Source organism: Sander vitreus, chromosome 8 (assembly GCF_031162955.1).
Source record: "Sander vitreus isolate 19-12246 chromosome 8, sanVit1, whole genome shotgun sequence".
Classification (NCBI taxonomy): Eukaryota; Metazoa; Chordata; class Actinopteri; order Perciformes; family Percidae; genus Sander; species Sander vitreus.
The window spans coordinates 26,848,248-26,867,923 of NC_135862.1; the positions used below are offsets into that span (position 1 = coordinate 26,848,248).

A 19,676-nucleotide genomic window follows, 5' to 3' on the forward strand; every position below is an offset into this window, starting at 1 on the left:
ACACATTGGTGGTAGAAAGGCTTAAGAACAGGATCAAGAGCGGCACAGTAAAAGCGCTTTGAGTAGTTGTTAAGACTAGATAGGCATTATATTATACAGTCCATTTACATTTACCTTCCTCTGAGGAAAACTCTACAGGAGTCCCAAACTCAATCCGTAATAACAGGGAGAGATCCTGTGTGATTTGAGGTAGTGGAAGTTTACAAACTCCCGACATACTTGGCAGGGCATACCTGAACTGGCTGCTCCACTGGTTAAAAGAGTTACAATACCATGACACCTGAAAGTGGGTGGACAAAAACTCTTGTTGTGCGCCCTATTCCAGACCCAGTGTCGGTAACTACAACGCATTGGACATCTACTGGTAATTCAAATGCGATTTGTGGTACAGCAGGACACAATAGGACAGATGATCAATGCAGGCATAATAATACATGGCATGCAGCGGCGTCTGTGGTGTGATGAGGTTTATCCAGTGTTGCAAAAGTAAAAACCATGTGTTGTTTCTTGACAAAAAAACCCAATTTCTCAGATTCTTTTCTGTAAATTTATGACTTTATAATCTCAGAGAACATTCGTTTTTGTGGGTTTTTTTCTCATAGATTTACCACTTTAATCTCAGAGAGTATCAGAGTTTTATTCTAGTAATTTTACGATTTAAGTTTTTTCTCAGAATATGTCACCCCCTCTCCTGGCTCTGTAATATTTAATACGGCCCTAGTATTCTGTCGTACAAATGCATAAGGCAAACAATGTTTTGTGTTAAAGTTTTTCAATGCCAATGTTCTCTTCTTTTTTTCTTCATGCATCTACATCAGCATGTGTTCACATATGCAACAGTAACAGCTAAATGGCCTGCATTTTTATAGCGCTTTTATAGCGCTTTAGTCTTAAAGGTGCACTATGAGTTCCTGCATGGTTTCAGTGCAATTTCATTTTTGTCTCAAATTGTAGGCCTCTCACCTTGATCCGCTAGCTGTCTGCCCCCTGAACACACTGTGAAAAAGCCTGGTCTCGGGAGACAACACAGGGGTCGTAAACGTCAAACAAACACTAGGGGCACAGGCTGTGCACCAAAATACAACAAACCACTCCAGCCAATCACCGACAAGATGGTTGGGGGAGGGGGTGGGGGTTAGTGACAGTTAGTCAGTTAGTCATGACAGTTTCGGAAACATGGGGGAAGGGGCGAGCTTGCTCTGTTTTGTTTGAAATTTACTTGGAACGTCAACAGAAGTGACCATGCAGGAACTCATAGTGCACCTTTAACGACTACTCAAAGTGCACTACGTAAAGCACTACTTATCCAATTAACACACTGGTGGCCGAGATTGACAAATGAGATGCCACCTGCCCATCAGATAAACATTCAAGCACATTGACACCCTGATGGCGGGAGCAATTTGGGGTTCAGTATCTTTGCCAAGGACACTTCGACATGTAGACTGCAGGGGCGACCGCTCTGCCTCCTATGCCACAGCCGCCTCCTCTGGATCATTGTCCATTTTATGACTGTTTCTCCTATTTGAATCTTTGACAGCAGCTGCGCTGCTTGTGTTTCCGTGGTAACAAAACTCCATACACCACACAGTTGACCTTGAGAATGCCAACGTTTTCACTCACTAAATTACTGAACTTTATTTTGTTGCTACATTTGAACGCACCAACCACACACTGCAAGACTTTACTGGCTTGTCATAGAGCCTCCCCTCACACACATCCGGGTCTATAAACCAGCTTGTTTCCACAGTAGGACTCATTCTTGATGTGTGTGTGTGTGTGTGTGTGTTAGTGATGAGGACCATTGCCACTCTGCTCTCTCTCTGGTTTTTGGTTAACACTGGCATCAATGCTGCTCAGACAGGTGAGTGATATGATGGATACCAAACAAGGGAAGGCAGATACGACCTTACTTGTCAAGAAGACACTGAACAGAATGAATGTGGGAAGCCTGAGAAGATTTTATCCTGCATTTCAGGTTCAAAATGTGGGATTCCTCAGGTGTGGAGCCCGATGGTTCACTCTATGAGGATTGTCGGTGGGGCCGAGGCCACATACGGATCACATCCATGGCTAGTCAGTGGTCTACCCTTCTTCTTTGAACATTTTTGTTGTTGTTATTTAGCTGAGTGGTCATTTGCTGCGGTGGTTTTGCTCATCTGTAAAATGCTTGTACGGTGACATCTTTTTCTTTGCATTTTCTTTTGAAGTTTTGGTTTCTCATCTGTTATTCCAGGCTGTTCTCATGAACCATTTGTACATATAGCTACAAAAAAGGAAGCTCTGTAATTCTTATGTATTCCACGTATTTATTGCTGTATGCACCACAGTGACTGCTGCTATAATACCGCTCTGGTAGGGAGGAGGTTGGGGTAGATGGTGATTAGGTCATAAAACATAGGACTTTAAAGCGGGGGACAGGAGTTTGTGTCCCGGGGAAAACACAAGACTTTCTTCTTCTTAAGGGGACTGGTGTATTAATCTAAACCACAATCTTTTTTTCTAATCTTAACTAGTCGTTTTGGTGCCTATCTTTAAATGCCGTAGACGCATGACGGTCACTTCTTGTCGGCTAAACTCAACTGCAACAGCCCCTGAAAGGACCTTCACCTCGTGGTGCCCTGTACCAGGCTCCCAGTAACCTTTCTCGGCTAAATTTAACTGTAAAGACCAGTCGTCACGGGATCAGCAGGCAGTCGCCTAATTTCAGAGGAAATAATACGAATTGGTGTGCATAAGTTTTGTACAATATCATACAAACCTGTTCATGAATGCATTGGTTATTTTCTGTGCACCAGAAAAAGAGCGTTAGGAAAAGTGCTGATGATCTACATACCCAATCATCACTGTTTTATCAAATGACATACTCAACAGTCGCATGAAGTACTCAAAATAGACACATTTAGTTACATGAAAATGTTGCAGTTTATTGCTTAGTTGCTCCATTTTGACACTAAAGCTACACAGATAATATAAATAATATAAAACCATGATAAATATATTTCATCAATGGTGATTTGGATACAATTATTTTTATTTTATTCTATTGGCATCTCACCTCATTATCTTACATGTTTACACTGGACTTAAACAATTAAAAAGAAATGTCTGTTGTTTTCATCATTTTTCTCTTGATAATTTGTGGTTTACCTAGACTTGTATTATGGTTATTGGTAAATAGTCATTTTTGTAAAACTAGCATGGCAAGAACAAATGTAGCAAAAGGCAAAAGAAGAAGCTAAACCAAAATAACCTCAACATCTTTAGCCATGCTAGCAGCTTTATTCAATGGCAATGTCAATTATTCTGTTGGTCTGTCCTGCCTTGGAACCAGACTAATGGGGGTCATGTTGGAGATAAACAGAGAGTTGAGTGAGGACAGCATGCTCAAGTGTTAGAAGAAAGAAAGAAATGGAAGAAGAGAGACAGGTCTGTAGATCTTTACATCAGCAGGATTGAGTGTGGGTTTCTTTAAAAGAGTGTTCACTCTGCTTAAACAACCAGTTGTCAAAGAGGTTTTAAGGAGTAAAGCGTCATTATACCCACTGCTGCTGAACTGAAAGAGAAACAGTTGCTCCAAATTATAAATTAGTTACATGCAGATACTTTTCTTGTATCTTTTTTAGCTGTGTAAATGTTGAATTTCTATCAAGCTTGTGTTAGTCTGGATCAAAGGAAGTACATTTCCAGGATTATTGGATGACATTGCGGATGTCCCTCACCTTCCGCTCTTTGTGTGTTTATGTTCTCAAACTCTGTTCGCGTTGGGAAACAACAACAAACTTCAAGCTGCACACTGAAGATGGCAAGTTTAGAAGACAATTTGGACCGTGCAACAACTCAGCCTTCTTAGGTATTTTAGGGAATGATTGTAAAGATTTACAAAAAATATGTTTACGGCATTTACTCTCTAACTGGGACGTTTTGGGACCTATTGGTGGGATTGCTGTGGACGAAGTACACACAGGGATACACTGGTAAGAGCAAATATGTTTAACCATGTATCCAGCTAATTTAAATAGCCCACAATATTGTATTGTGTGAACAGTTAACTTCGTTTAATATTATATGTGGCGTTTTTTTTGCAAATGTTTTACCAAAACAAATTGCTTCCCAAAACTATTTTGCAGACGATTGGGATTGGTTTAAAGAAATGCAAACAACCCAGAGCATTATTTTCTCTTATATCCCAGAATGTATGTGTGGTGCAGCCAGACCTTACTCCATAGCGCTGTGGTGATAGGTCTGGCAATGCAAGACTAAGCTTGTGTGTTATCTTTGCTCAGGTTTCCTTGCAGAACAAGGACTCTCATTTCTGTGGAGGGGCAATCCTGAATGATCGCTGGATAATGACTGCTGCACACTGCTTTGCATTCCTCTCAAAGTACTGTTGTTACTTACTTGTGTAGCCCCATTACCTCTTTTGTGCGACAATTTAAAGCACATATGCTTGTTCCTGATCTGCATGCTGATGTATGTTCATTGTATAAATATTGCAATTGATTGTCATGAATCTAATTTTCAACTCTTTTTCCTCTGTCAAGAGAGTTTCTCAGTGGTGTGAGAGTGGTGGTTGGAGAGTTTGACCAGAGAATAGAAGATGAAGAAGAGCAGGTCTTTCTCATCAAGTCTGTCTCAGTCCACGAAAGGTACCATCATGCGTTGCCTATGAGCTATGACATAGCTCTGCTGGAATTGGAACAGCACATTCGCCTGGGCAAGTTTCCATTTTGACAATTTGTATAGTTGCTGTAGCACTGATCACATTTTGTTAGGTCACTGCTATGTGATTTTTTTCAACAGGAGCCCGAGTCCAGCCAATATGTCTGCCTCTGCCTGATGACAGCATTCAACCTGAAACCAGATGCAGTGTGGCTGGATGGGGCAGGATGAAGGAAAGTAGGTTCTCTTAATTCTTTCCAATACCATTAAATGGTAACTTCAATGTTTTTCTAACTGGACCCTATGTTACTACGTTTCTGTGTCTAAGTGACTGATGGGAACAACACTCTTTGAAAATGGTCCAGTATTAAGCAAGACAAGCTACAATGTTACATTATTGGGCAATTGCACACCTTCAATTTGTTTTACCACTGACATGCTCAGATTATTGTTCTAAGTGTCTGACAACATGTGTATGGAAAGGATCAAGAACAAGAAACATCCCCAGTATCCCTAATCACCAAACCCACCAGACTCCATTTGAATAAATAGTAATTTTATCATTGTAAAATACAGTTCATTCAAAGTTGACAGAAACAAAATATATATAATTTTTTTTTTAAATTACAAACCGTCTTGGTTTGTCTTTTCGTTGTTCCAACAATCACCACTCTAGTTTGGTTGAAATTTTGCCAGACCTTCCTCCACCGCAGCGCTGTGGAGGAAGGTCTGGCTAGTCCACACAGCAGAGGGGGAAAAACATGCTCTGGTTTATTGGCATTTCTTTAAACCAATCACAATTGTCTTAGGCGATGCCAGGGTACTGCTGTAAAATAGCCTCAAGAAGAAACTTGTTTTGGTGGAACGTGTATGTTCAAAAGTTGTTTTAGTCGTGCAACAGAAAACTCAGATTAGACAGATAGTCTAGCTAGCAGAGATCCGAGGAGCAGTTAACCATAGTCCTCATAAATGGACCGGAGTTTAAAATTCCAACACAAAGAAAGTGGAAGGTAAGTCGTGGATATAGACTACTTAGACACCAATGCATAGGAAAATAGGGTCCTGGTTGAAAAATAAATAAATTACACTTTAAAGCATAACTGAGCTTGTATTTATTCTGCTGTTTCCCAGAGGGTCGTCTTCCTGCGGTGCTGAGAGAGGTCCAGTTAGACTTGGTGGACCCAGCCAAATGTAAATATGTCCTCCAGACTATCAAAAGTTCAATTCTTAACCAGAGACAAGCTAGACCTCAGCCAGCCATGACAGTCCTGTGTGCCGGGCCAGAGAAAGGAGGGAAAGATGCATGCCAGGTAGAAAAAGAAATGCCTGTTTTTTTCCATTATTCTACACTCATTCATTTAGTTCAAGAGTAGTGATGCATTACTAATACTTGGGAACTATAAATTAGTTATTCACTTAAAAAATCCCATTATTTAGTAGCTTTAAAAATGTTTTTTCAGTGTTTTAACTCCTCCCTTTATTCCTCCCTTTATCCTCCAGGGGGACTCAGGGGGTCCGCTGGTATGTCCGGCAGGTTCAGGCGGCGGTCATTGGGTAGCACTGGGTGTAACTTCCTGGGGGAAGGGATGTGGTCGGAGCTGGGGAAACAACAGCAGCCGCGCCCCTTCCAGGAGAGGATCTCCCGGGGTTTTTACTGATGTTAGGCTGCTGCTGCCCTGGATAAAGCATAAACTGAGAGAGGGTAGGTTGGGATAAGGTTATCATAAAATAAATCACACTGACTGTTTCTATTTATTTTTAAACATTATTAATCAGAGGTCTATATAGTTTATGAAACACTGGATCACATGATCACCGTTTGTTAGGAAAAGTCAATGTTCAAATTACTATCAAGTGACTATAATGTGTAAAATGGCTTTCAAATGACCCTTAAAAAAGTATTAAATGTCTGTATTGTGACCCGTGTTGGAGTAAGTGTTACATAGTCTGTTGACATGCAACAAGTAGACAAGTGACACTTTGCTGAACTTTTATTTGACAGCTGATCTGACCAAGCTAAATTAAGCATTGTACTTCATTTTAATATTCATTTTAAACCTGCATTAATTGATTTTGACCACTATGGGGCAGTGGAAACAAGTTGAAAACACAAAATACACAGACATATTGACATTATGAAGTAAAGCAAATTACAGTTGCTAATGTACACAGTCAGCAGATAAGGAGCAACATTATCATTAAATTGGAGTCATGTTTCTGCCCACCTGACAAATGCAAAATTCCAATATTCACTTTATCGTTAGTTCTGTTCTGGTTATCACGACTCCTGAGAAAACTATCTGGCTCTTTAGCCACAAAATTCCCTACTGTGTTCCCCAGATAGTCTGTATGTCATATGGTGGGCATCAGAGATGTTTTGCTGAAAACAGCTTCCTGCTGTGACTGGAAACAAGGTTGATGAAATTGACCGTAACACCAAAACAATGAGCTAAAAAAACTCCATGGAACTGAAATGAATGGCAGAGTCAGGTGATAATTCAGTGACACTTTCCAGGTCATGTCTTTAACGCATTATAAAACATTCTTATAATGCGTTATAAGTTGCTTATAGCATTGTATAATTATAGTACTCATAAATTGTAATGTTTTTATATGTCTTTTATAATTACTTATTGGGTTAAGTATTATAATACTTCATAATCGCTTCAATAAACATATACAAATCATAAACTTTGTGTAATCTGTGGACATCCGTATTTATTAGCGAGATTGCATATATGTAGTTGATACAGTATTCGTTAATGCCCTACCAATTAGAGTAACTTATAATTACACTATAATGCATTATAACAATGACTACAGTGCATTATAAATGATTAAATGTATCACAACCATGACACATTTCACTAGCCGTGAACTTGTTTTTGGATTGCCTATTTTTCATCCTAAACTTTAATCCCCTCACTGTGTTTTCACCTTATCACAGTTTATGGATCAATTGGAACATTTTGGTTTTGTTCAACGTTTTGCCAACTAAGCTGGCGTTAGCGTTAGCTGGTAACTTAAGAGAATGTCTGCCGATTTTCAACTAGCTCTGTGTACTGCCATACATGCAAATCAACTGCACCAGTGCCCAGAGGACCGCGTTTACCAGCTGGCAAAACTCCAGAAGGGTTGAAAATCAGCAGCTTTGCCTCTTTAGCGCTTAGCACAGCGCCTTGAAACCATACACAACACTTGCTTAGACGTGTCATCCTCCCCAGCTCTGCCCTTTTGTCCAAATATGGTCACTTCTGGCTTGTGCAAACTATGGCTTTAAAACTGCAGTCCACAAACCAATGGGTGACGTCAATGATGCTACTTCCATTATTTTTGACAGTCTATGATATAAATATATAGGTGATATACTGTAGGTGTCTGTACAGTTCTACCAGAAGATGTTAATGTATTGGTATAATATTGGATAAAAATTGACTTTTTCTTACACATATTCTCTTTTGTTATGTTTGTGTGTTTGCTTTAGCTGATGAGCAGCAGCAAGCAACAACTTTATCGAGTGAGTTGTTTTTCCTCTCATCACAGCAACTCTTATTTTCCATATTTCATAATGCTTCTGTGACGCAGTACTGTGCGTGTGTGTGTGTGTGTGTATGTGTCTCTCAGAACTCTGCAGCGTTAGAGATGGGCCTGTAACTGCCAGTAAGGGGGTATTCAGAAACCCCGCTCTCCCTGGGGATCACTATGACAACAACCAGTGAGTGACACTCATGAGAAGCAGAAAGGAGCTTTGATAACATATAGTTGTAACTGTAACCTAACTGCCATATATCATAACTTCTCTTTGGGCCTCACTTATACTTTTCCAATGAGCACAATCAGCACAAAAAAAGATCAAAATGCACTCACTTATGTAATGTTCAGTTTTTGAGATCAGAAGTCTGCAAAATACAAATATTTGCCTTTTAGCTCAGAATTGCATGAAGGTATTTAAGGAAAATACATAAATCAAAATAGCATGTGTATGTATTAATATAGTGCAATGGATAAATTATATCTCTGTGTCTCTTCAGGTTGTGTGTGTGGAGCATCAGTGTTCCTCCAGGTTATAGTATTCTTTTGGAGTTTGATTATTTTGATCTGGAAAATGACTTTCAGTGTCGCTACGATCGACTCACTGTCTCAGTAGGGACCCATAGGCCTGTTGGTGAGTTTCAGACACACACAGCAAGCTAGATACTGGCCTTTTTAATGCATACACATTTATCAGACGCAGCACAGCCACCCTGGACCTCTGAAAATGTGTCAATTAGTTAGGTTAAAGGAATAGTTCAACATTTTATACTTATTTGCTTTATTTCTGAAAGATGAGGAGAACAATATCAATCTTATGTCTGTGCGTTAAATACGGAGCCAGGGTCAGGACATGGTTAGCCTAGCTTAGCATAAAGACTAAAGGCAGGGGGACATAGCCAGCCTTGCTCTGTCCAAAGTGAGAAAATACACCAACAAACATCTCTAAAGTTCACTAAATCTTGTTTTTGTAAACCGTACATGAACAAAAATGTAAAAATGACAATTTGTGAGTTTAGGGTTTGTTAAGCTATTTCTTGACAAACAACAGTTTATCCTTCCAGTCAGTACAGTAAGCACACGTTTTAGTTTTGGTCTATGCAAAGGAATGATACCGAACCTTGGAAACTCAGCAAGAACACACAGTGTTTGAGTCAGGTTACAGCACTGCTAAAACCACTAACTCTTTACTTTTCTGACTCCAGTTCCAAACTTAATGCAGATACATGAGATTAATTTACAATCTATGCAAATAAGGAGTTTTAACCAAAATGTAAAATTACTGCGTCTCCTTCAAACCCCCAACTGACAGCCAAAGAACAAGTCTTACAAATTCTACAAGTAAGTTACAGGACAAAAGCAAAAAGCGAAAACTGCTAAGACTCATTCACCTAACTACACAGTAACATGTTACATACATGCACACACAGACAACAACAACAATGTGCTTACACTGAACTACAACATATTTTATCTGCTTTTTTCATTCTTTTACATTCTTGTCTTTTGACAGGGATCTTCTGTGGAAATGTCCTTCCTGGCCCAGTGCTCCTGAATAATTCCCAGTATGCAACACTTCTCTTCTCCTCTGACATTAACAGAGTAGGAAGTGGCTTTGTCATTAGGCATCGAGCTGTCCAGGGACACTCTAATCCTGGTGGTAAACACAATACACATACATCTCTGCATGTAATTTGTGTTAAACTGGTCTGTCTCCTGTAAGTGTAACAATGCTTGGTGTGTCTGTGTTTCCCCTGCGTGTGTTTATGTGTGCAATCAGGATGCGGGACAGTTGTTCTAGTTGAGGATCACACTGCCGTACATAGTCCAAATTACCCACAATTCTACAATAATGACTGTGTCCTCCGCTGGGTTGTCTATGCTCCACAGGGGCACGTTGTTAAGGTGATGCACAACTTCTTCCACTGAATCAAAGTGAATGACTGAAAGTTTTTCAAATGCAGCATTTGGTCACAAACTCATCAGTAATTGAAGGCTGATTGTTGTGTTGTGTTTCAGCTAGACTTTGCTGATTTTTACCTGGAAGAGTCAGACAGATGCTTGTATGATTCCCTCACTATCCTGGGAGATGTGGAAGGAACAGAAGAGATTGGTAGGATGGATGAATCTCTGCATGTCAGTTTAGCAAGTTTCATCTCATCTTTTTCGTTCATTCTTTTCCCCCTCCTTTGTTATGTCTGTATCTCTGTAAGTCTTCTCTCTCCATCTTTAAAAAAATAAAATTATAAGTACATTTTATTAATTATGAATTGAATAAAAATACTCTAACATTACGTGCGCTAACAGGTTTATTTTGTTGTGTTTTGTGTAGTGGTGCTGTGTGGTGGCAGTATTCCTCCTTCTGTCCTGTCCTACCACAGTGTCATGGTGCTTCAGTTCTCGTCAGACAGCAGCATCACACATAGGGGCTTCAGTGCTACACTGACATTCATCAGCCGTACAGGTATGTCCATGGTATGTGTGTTTAATGTGTGTGATCTACAAAGTAAATCAGTCTATGTGTGTAGATCAGTGATTCCCCAGGTGGTACTCATGCTGTTGCCAGGGGGTATGTGAAAAGATTGTAGAGTAGCTCAACTAATTTAAAACAAAATAATAATTATGATTTGATTGGAAGTTGATCAAATATTAATAATGCTTGCATGTGGCTTCCCCTAAAATAAGGGTGCTCCCTGATGTTGCTCCCCTCCTGTTTCTCGCTGATTTTCAGGTTGTGGTTGACTAGTGGGGCCTGCTTTGGTTGTTTGATTAATTGATCAACATTGATTGTGATTGGTGGTCCGCTGTGAATGCAGAGCCTGCTTGTCACGCACTAGCATCACACTGTGTTTCCAAGAACCCTTTAATGGGTGTAAATCACGTTATATCAGACCCAGACTTCTCTTGTAGAAAATTCAGTTACCAGCTTCGCAGTTCCGAACCGTAGTTGGGACAGACCTCTTGTTTCTTGAGGCTAACTCAGTTAGCTTTAGCCTAGCTGGTAGCCAGCTTTTAGTCTGGCAATTCTGCGGTGAGAATGGCCGGGAGACGTTGTGATAACATTGCATTAATCAGTTGCTTTATTTCAAAACACAAAACAATGACTACTGTAGCTTTACTACCTATGGAAAAGCATGCGCTTCACTGTGTCTGCAGCACCTGCTGCTTACTCTACTGAACTACACACACGGGAGAGCCTCACTTCCCATAACAAACCCTGCCAGACGACATCACATACACACGTTGCCAACAAAAGTTGTACCATTTACATTACACATTGATTGTTTGGTGAGTTGGTAGTTTAGACACAAATGCATTACTTGAAGCCTGACAAGATGTATTTTTGTGTGATATAAGATTCTGCGATTCTTGCATGATCTTGTGATATTGCGAGAATCCAGTTGCCATGCAAGGTAAGGAGATAACATCTTGTAAGAAGGAGATAAACAGATAAAAGGTTTGGGCCAACATTGCGTGCACATAGTTTTATTTTTACCTTGCCTTTCAGGACTTCCTATTTACTACTAGTACGCCTTAAAAATATAATCCTTATCAAACCATATTTAAACTACAAGCAACATTAAGTGAAATCCAAACTAAAACTACCAAACCAAGACTGAAAACTAACTTCAAACATACTAAGATAAAACTAAAAATCTGTATAGAAATTAAGAAATTCCCCTCTACATAAACTGCCTCCCTATTTTTCTACAGAACTTCATGATCAGGAGACAGGTGTGGAGAGTCGAAGAGAGGGTCTGAGAGATCACCAAGATGTTTTGGCAACTAACCAGCGACACGTAACATCATATGGTTGGTGGTTTGTTTAATCTTTGCTTTCTCTTTGGCCTGGACTGGTTTGTGGATTTGGAAAGAGGGCACTGACAAGAATCCTGGGTGCCAGGAGAATGTTATGTAAGTGAAGAAAGAGAATGAGTAATCATATTAAAGGTCCCATATTGTAAAAAAAATAATAATAATAAATAAATAAATAAATAAATATTTCCATGACTTTTTTTCATTTTAAAGTAGGTTGAGGTGCTATATAAATACTGTGAAAGTATCAAAATGCTCATTCCACAGAGAATTTCTGACCAATCAGAGCAGACTGGGCTTTTATGGGAGGAGGCCTTCAAGAGAAAAAACAGAGCGTTTCAGACAGAGGCTGAATACCGATATGTTTAGACAGGTAGTATAAGAAAAATCATGTGTTTTTAGGTTTAAAAAAGAATCTCCTCTTCACCTTCACAGGTTTTATTTCTCTCATTCAAAGCACTGTCATGCTCTCCCTCTCTCTCTCGCTCGCCCGAGTCGAGTCGGAAGGCCAACTAATTTTTATTGGTATTAAACAAAGAGAAATGTTCTCCTTTCATCCAAAAATGGTCATAAATCGCTATGAGAGTACTTTCTTGTTTTGTTTTTATAAATGAAGAGGTTGGCGAGTTGAAGCAGCCGTGCTGTGTGTGTTTGACCAATCATCAGATCAAACTGTTATAAATTAAGCTATAGTGCGTAGTTTCTGTCGCCCCCAATGAGGAATTCTAAGTAATGACAACAAAACTGTTGGCACATTCACATGATACAAGCCTTCCGTGATCGCGAACAGCCCCCACCCCTCCTCCACGTAGTTGCTAATAGCCAAGGAGGACACGGAGGATTAAAAAAACATGATGGACTCTTCAGAAGAGGTCATTATCTTCAATCGAGTTTCTGCGCGCGAAAGTTGCCGGACGACACGAGCTTCTGAACACAGACATACTGAGAAATACAGAGAGAGTTGTGTGGAGCTGATAGCAACTCATTTGGCAATGGCTTGAATTTAACGGACGCTCATTAGTATCAAAAAGTTACGCACTAAAGCTTTAACACTGCTAAAACAGAGCGTTTCAGACAGAGGCTGAATACAGGTATAAATATATTCAGAAAGACTGTATGAGAAAAATAATGTATTTTAGAACATTAAAGAATGTTCTAGTAGAAACCCAAAATACAAGTATGAACCTGAAAATGAGCATATTATAGGACCTTTAAGCAAGGCACCGAACACTCTGCTGCTGCATTGGAGCTGTAGAGGTCCACAGTGGAAGTAGATATTGCTCAACAGCTGCAGTCAGAAAAGATAATAGCACATTTTATATTATGCAATAAGCATATACAATGCTAACACTTGGTTTTGGTTTTATCTGAATTAATTATGTCATCTACTACAACAAGAACAAGGGTTGCAGCACTCAATAATGTAATCAGTTTGTAATAAACGTAATAACATCTGAACATTTAATAAAACCTAATATCTTAATAACTTGACCAATAATAAAATGTACTGACTGATATTGTAATAACATTTCTACCAACAATATCAGTCTGGACATTTTATTACATTATTGGTCAACTTCTTACATTATTGGGTTTTATGACATTTTCAATCAGGTTAACTGAAAATGTTATTACATTTCTTTTTCAAGCAATTATTAAATCATTTTGTGGGTTAGAATAAAAATGGGGCCCAGGCCAGAGAAACACAATCATTCTGTGTTTTACCAGCCTGTCAGAGTGCCAGTGAACACACCACACACTGGACATCCACCAAATGGAGATAAATATCACATGATACAGCAACATGCCCAGCGTTATGGAAACAAAGTGCATGTTGTTCCTTCAAACAATGGATGAGTTCACTCTAATTTCTCTATATCAAGATATTCAACTCTAGAACTATTTACTTTCAATGCCAAATGATTAATTTTCTCAAGTTACTGTAGTTCCCAAACTATTTGGCCTGTGATTCCTTACAAAGAAGCTACATGTCTACTTGTGATCTATCGTCACAAGTTACATACTGGTATGTCTACATAACTATATGTTGTTTTATTCTAATCTAATCTAAATTAACAACCCCACACATTTATCTTGCAACACCTTAAAGGGGTCCCAACAGGTTGAGAACCACTGCCCTTATAAATATGTATGTGGTAACCATACTTTATACTTAATAATGGTTGTTATGAAACAATCCGATCACGATTGTATGTTGGTCATAGCAACTCTGTGAGTTGATTCTATAAGCAGTGGCAAGCTCAGAGAAGAACGTGACACGAAGCAGGGTGCAGTTCACAATGTTCTAAAGCAGGGCTCTTCAACAGGGTTTCCGGGACCCCTACGGGGTCCTCAGCGTCACTGCAGGGGGGCCTTCAAATTATTGTATTATTAATTATTGTAGTGAAGTTTTTTCCAAAATTAAAAAGTCCTAAAATGAATCCAGCATAAATCCCCACTGATCATAGGTTGTGATGTAACATATTTACAACAATGATAAAAGTAGTCATTAATTACAGTACATTCTTGTGGTTTCTGATGTATTGTAACTAATTGTCTGAGACTGCTTTTCCACTACAACAGTTAGTCAGTTGTGAATGTTGAGGACACACTGGTTTTCCTAACATCCACCCTCATCACCACCATCCACAACACAGAGCAACAATGGGCCTTCTAGGTTATTTATGATATAAACATTATTTTCATATGCCACAGGAGGTGACCTTCCATCTTTCAGTAGAAAACTACATAAAATGAAAACTGTTGGATTGACATACAGTATAAAGCCATACATGTTTGTAGGTACAGGGCAACATCTAGTGGCAGTTTATAGGAATTGAATTGAAACCGGTGTTGAAACATGACAGTTACATGAATACACTTAAAATATAATCTCATTTTATGTGAGAACAGTGCTCTTTAGGGTTGAATATTTTATAAATTTAACACATTTATTTCATAGATAATGAGTGGTTGTCAGTGTTCACTTTGGTAGGAGCACTTAGAAACAGGAACAGCTGGAAGAGATGACTTCAAGAACTTTTTTTAAGATTGTTTTTTGGGCATTTTAGTCCTTTATTTGACAGGACAGCTGAAGACATGAAAGGGGAGAGAGAGGGGGGAATGACATGCAGCAAAGGGCCGCAGGTCGGAGTCAAACCCAGGACCGCTGCGGCGAGGTGTAAACCTCTATATATGGGCGCCCACTCTACCAACTGAGCTACCTGGGCGCACGACTTCAAGGACTTAAATAGGCAGTAGACCTTTTTTCATAGCAGACAGTTTGTCTTCTCACAGTAGTTAAAGCAAAACTATGTAACTTTTCCCACTTCGGTCCCCCTACAGGTTGGAAGCGGAATTGTCCATTACATTACATTGTCCAGTTCATTTGAACTACAGATCCGAGTCGACCCGATCTAGCAAACTTGCACGATGTAATGTAATGGATAATTCTGCTTCCAACCTGTAGGGGGACCGAAGCGGGAAAAGTTACATAGTGTTGCTTTAAAGCACACGTGTTACTTATAACATTGACAAATTATAATACAAATGGTGGCGGCATTCCATTTAGGTGAGCCAGTTCCAGGGTTCTGTTTTTTGCACTCACTGGCATTGTTTACTGGCACACTTAATGGAATGGAGCCATTGTTAATGTTATCATTTACACCTGTGCTTTTGCTGTTTTGACAAGTCAAAATGTCCAAAGCAGGACCCTGAAACTGGGCACACCTAATGGGATGCAGCCATCGTAAACTTAATTAATTCCACTTCTTCAACTTTAATTTTTGCAGGACAATCTGAGAAAAAGCAAACTCTTGCACCTCATTTATACGGGCAATGTGTTCATGCTGGGAGCTGAGCTGTAGTGTGACTACATCCGACTGCTACTGACCACTAAGCACCTCCATTGCAGCAGCTAGGGATCAGTGTCTTGTTCAGGGACAAGCGACTTTTGATATTAGATGTGATGATGTGGCTTGTATTATATTCAGCCAGGAGACCAGGGTTCGAGTCCTGTTTAAAAATTAAGGTAAACAGTACGGTGTTTTTTTTAACATTACGGAAAAAATGGAGTTACGTCCCTTTATATGTCACATGCGTTACCGGAATTGAAGTAGCATCTGATTTGAACCCAAACCACAATCTTTTTCTAAACTTCACTAATTAGTGTTGGTGCCTAAACATAACCAAGTAGTTTTTGTAACTGAACCTAACCAAACTGCGACCATTTCACAACGTTAACGACGTATTTAAAACTGCGACCGTTAGGTTCTCTGGTTTAGATATAACATTGTATTTCCACTACAAGTGCTAATTTATGAAATGCTCGTATTAGATGGTAGGAATAAGTGACTAATATTGTATGATTTGAAGGACTTGCTGATTTTAATGTAATAACTGGCTCTTTTTACAGTATTGCTTTCATAATTCTGTTATTTAGTTAACTTGGATGCAGAAGATCCAGTTGTGCAGCGGTCCAGCAGCAGAGCCCTGTCCTACCAGGGTGATGTGGACCATAAGATCTCAAAAGATCCCAGACTGCATATGGACAAAGGTTCAGATGATGAAGACTACAGTGGAGAGTACTCAAGGAGTGGGAAGTAACCAACTAGAAGAATGCCTCTCGACAAAAATTCAACCACAGAATGATGTCAAGATTTTTTATTTATTTAGTTAGTTTGTTTTCTGTAAAGGCTAAGCAGGATTTGGTGCCAGAATGCAACACAGACTTTTAAATCCCATGCAAATTGGAGGAGAGCCTCAGATTTGGCCCTTAAATGACAATGAATTAGTCCATTGTCATGTGACCTTAGTCTCTTTTTTAATCCCTTTTAGCAGTTTCAGTGAAGTTGGCATTCATTGTACTACCACTTGAAAATGGCAGAAGCTGGACATTTCAACCATTTATTTGTCAGTTTTTACTTATTTCCACTTTTCTGCTCATTTGCTAACTAGTTTTCACACACTCTTATTTGCAGCACATGGTATTACATAGGTGTTACAACTGACTCGGGTTGGTAGGATGTGTGTACTATGCAGTCACCTTATGCAGTCACCTTTTTGTAGCAGGTAGTTTATTGGTTATTGTGACAATAAATATACCAAAGATTTGCCTAATATCAATTTGTCATGCTATTATTAGCCAAGCTAGTGGCAGCTAGCAGCATCGGTTTTTTTCCCCCACATTAGCTCAGCTACTTCACACTTTTTTCAATATATTTATTCCCTTGCAGCTGCAAATGGATATGCCCCTGGTTGGAAATCATATATATCATATATCAACATACATATATCATAATCATATATTTTATGGCTTTACATTCAATTCAATTCAATTTTATTCATAGTGTCAAATCATAACAGGAATTATCTCAGGACACTTTACAGATAGAGTAGGTCTAGACCACACTCTATAATTTACAAGGACCCAAAAATTCCAGTGATTCCCCCAAGAGCATGCATGAATGCGTAAGTGTGACAGTGGCAAGGAAAAACTCCCTTTTAGGAAGAAACCTCAGACAGACCCAGGCTCTTGGTAGGCGGTGTCTGACGGTGCAGGTTGGGGGTGTGATGAACAATGGCAATAATAGTCACAATAAAGATACTGTAATAGTTATAATAGTTCATGATGTCGTAGAGCACAGCAGGGCGTAACAGGGCGTGGCAGGGCGTTAGCCGAACATAGCAAGTCGAAGCTGGGCATTGCAGTGCGTAGCAGGGTGTAATAGGGCACAGCAGGGCGTAGGGCAGGACCACGGCGACAGCTGCCACAATGATGTAGGTGCCATCATGATCCAAGATGATGATGCTGGGCGGAAAAAGAACATAAGGACTCCGGGGAATAAGTTCCCACGCTATGTTAGTAACAAGCATTTCTGTGACACGAATACACACAGATGGAAAGAGAGAGGAGAGAGAAGCTCAGTGTGTCCAAGGAGGTACCCCGGTAGTCTGGAACTATAACCGCATAGTTACTATAACCGCAGAGAAGGAGGGATAGGGAGGCTGTGTTCCGTGATTGTGGCTACACACCTTCCCCCGTCGGTCTAGGCTAACGCTGCGACTCATTACTCCCTAAGTATATGTAAGCTTTCTATGGGGACAAGCAGAGATAGGGTGGGGGTGCGCCATGACTGTGGCTACACACCCACCCCCGCTGGTCTAGGCGAACGCTGCAACTCCTCATACCCTAAATATAGTAAGCTTTCTATGAAGAGAAGCTGAGATAGGGAGGCGGTGCGTCATGACTGTGTCTACACACCTTCCCCCGCCGGTCTAGGCGAACGCTGCAACTCCTCACTCCCTAACTATGAGCTTTATCCAAGAGGAGAGTTTTAAGTTTACTCTTAAAGGTGGTGACGGTGTCTGCCTCCCGAACCCAGACTGGGAGCTGGTTCCACAGGAGAGGAGCCTGATAGCTAAATGCTCTGGCTCCCATTCTACTTTTAGAGACTCTAGGAACCACAAGTAACTCTGCATTCTGGGAGCGCAGTACTCTAGTGGGACAATAAGGTACTATGAGCTCTTCAAGATATGATGGTGCTTGACCATTTAGAGCTTTGTAGGTCAGGAGAAGGATTTTAAATTCAATCCTGGATTTTACAGGAAGCCAATGTAGAGAAGCTAATACAGGAGAAATATGATCTCTTTTCTTAGTTCTTGTCAGAACATGCGCTGCAGCATTCTGGATCAGCTGGAGAGTCCTTAGAGTTTTATTTGAGCATCCTGATAATAGGGAATTACAGTAGTCCAGCCTGGAAGTAACAAATGCATGGACTAGTTTTTCAGCATCTTTTTGAGACAGGATGTTCCTAATTTTGGCAATGTTACAAAGGTGAAAAAAGGCTGTTCTTGAGGTTTGTTTTATGTCAGGAATCCTGCTTCCTAAGTTCACTTTCTGCCTCAGTTTCTGTTTTCACCTGTGAGTCTGTGTTTTTCTGAGTTCCTGAACGCATCCTGTCTAGTTGCCTGGCGACGAACCAAGGCGGGAGAATCTGCAATCACACTCACCTGTATCTCATCTGCAATCTGCACACCTGGTTCTGATCATCACCTCTCCACCATTTAAGCCATGAACTGACATCCGTTCCCTGCCGGATCGTTATCCTCACCAGTATGTTTGCTAGAGTGTCAGTTAGTAAGTTTGAGAAGTTTGTTCTGCTCTTTTGTGACGTTTTACCGTTGCTAATCTGCCTGTTCCTCTGTCTTCAGTTTTGTGACCTGGAAGATTCTCTCCATCACCGTCTGGTCATCTGCATCAGCTTTATTACTGAGTCTGCACTAATCCGTCAGCCGACTCAATTCCACCCACTGCCTCACCAGCTGGATTCCCCTGCTTCCACGTACCAAAACCAAATAAATACTTACCTTTTTTTCCACTCTACTTACCTTGTCCTTGTCTGCTTTTGGGCTCCTGTCCTAGTGAAGCGTAACATTTTAAGTGGGCGTTAAAGGATATATCCTGATCAAAAATAACTCCTAGATTTCTGACAGTAGTGCTGGAGGCCATGGCAATGTCATCTAGAGTAATTATATCTTGGGATAATGATGTTCGGAGGTGTTTAGGGCCCAGCACAATAACTTAAGTTTTGTTTGAGTTTAACATCAGGAAATTGTAGGTCATCCATGATTTGATATCTTTAATGCATACTTGAAGTTTAGCTAAC

The 19,676-nt window shown here is 40.0% G+C and overlaps 1 protein-coding gene across 1 annotated transcript; it reads left to right on the forward strand.

Annotated features, from left to right (window-relative positions):
- Nucleotides 1-1,782: 1,782 nt before the first annotated feature.
- Nucleotides 1,783-19,393, forward strand: LOC144522537 (ovochymase-2). The gene is made up of 17 exons (XM_078257689.1): nt 1,783-1,864; nt 1,979-2,076; nt 4,287-4,384; nt 4,545-4,717; nt 4,804-4,899; nt 5,794-5,972; nt 6,163-6,364; nt 8,147-8,179; nt 8,287-8,377; nt 8,694-8,827; nt 9,707-9,850; nt 9,974-10,098; nt 10,213-10,306; nt 10,526-10,657; nt 11,908-12,006; nt 16,451-19,123; nt 19,222-19,393. The coding sequence occupies exons 1-16, from the start codon at nt 1,795-1,797 to the stop codon at nt 16,612-16,614; spliced, it is 1,932 nt and encodes a 643-aa protein (XP_078113815.1). The 5' UTR covers nt 1,783-1,794; the 3' UTR covers nt 16,615-19,123; nt 19,222-19,393.
- Nucleotides 19,394-19,676: the final 283 nt, after the last annotated feature.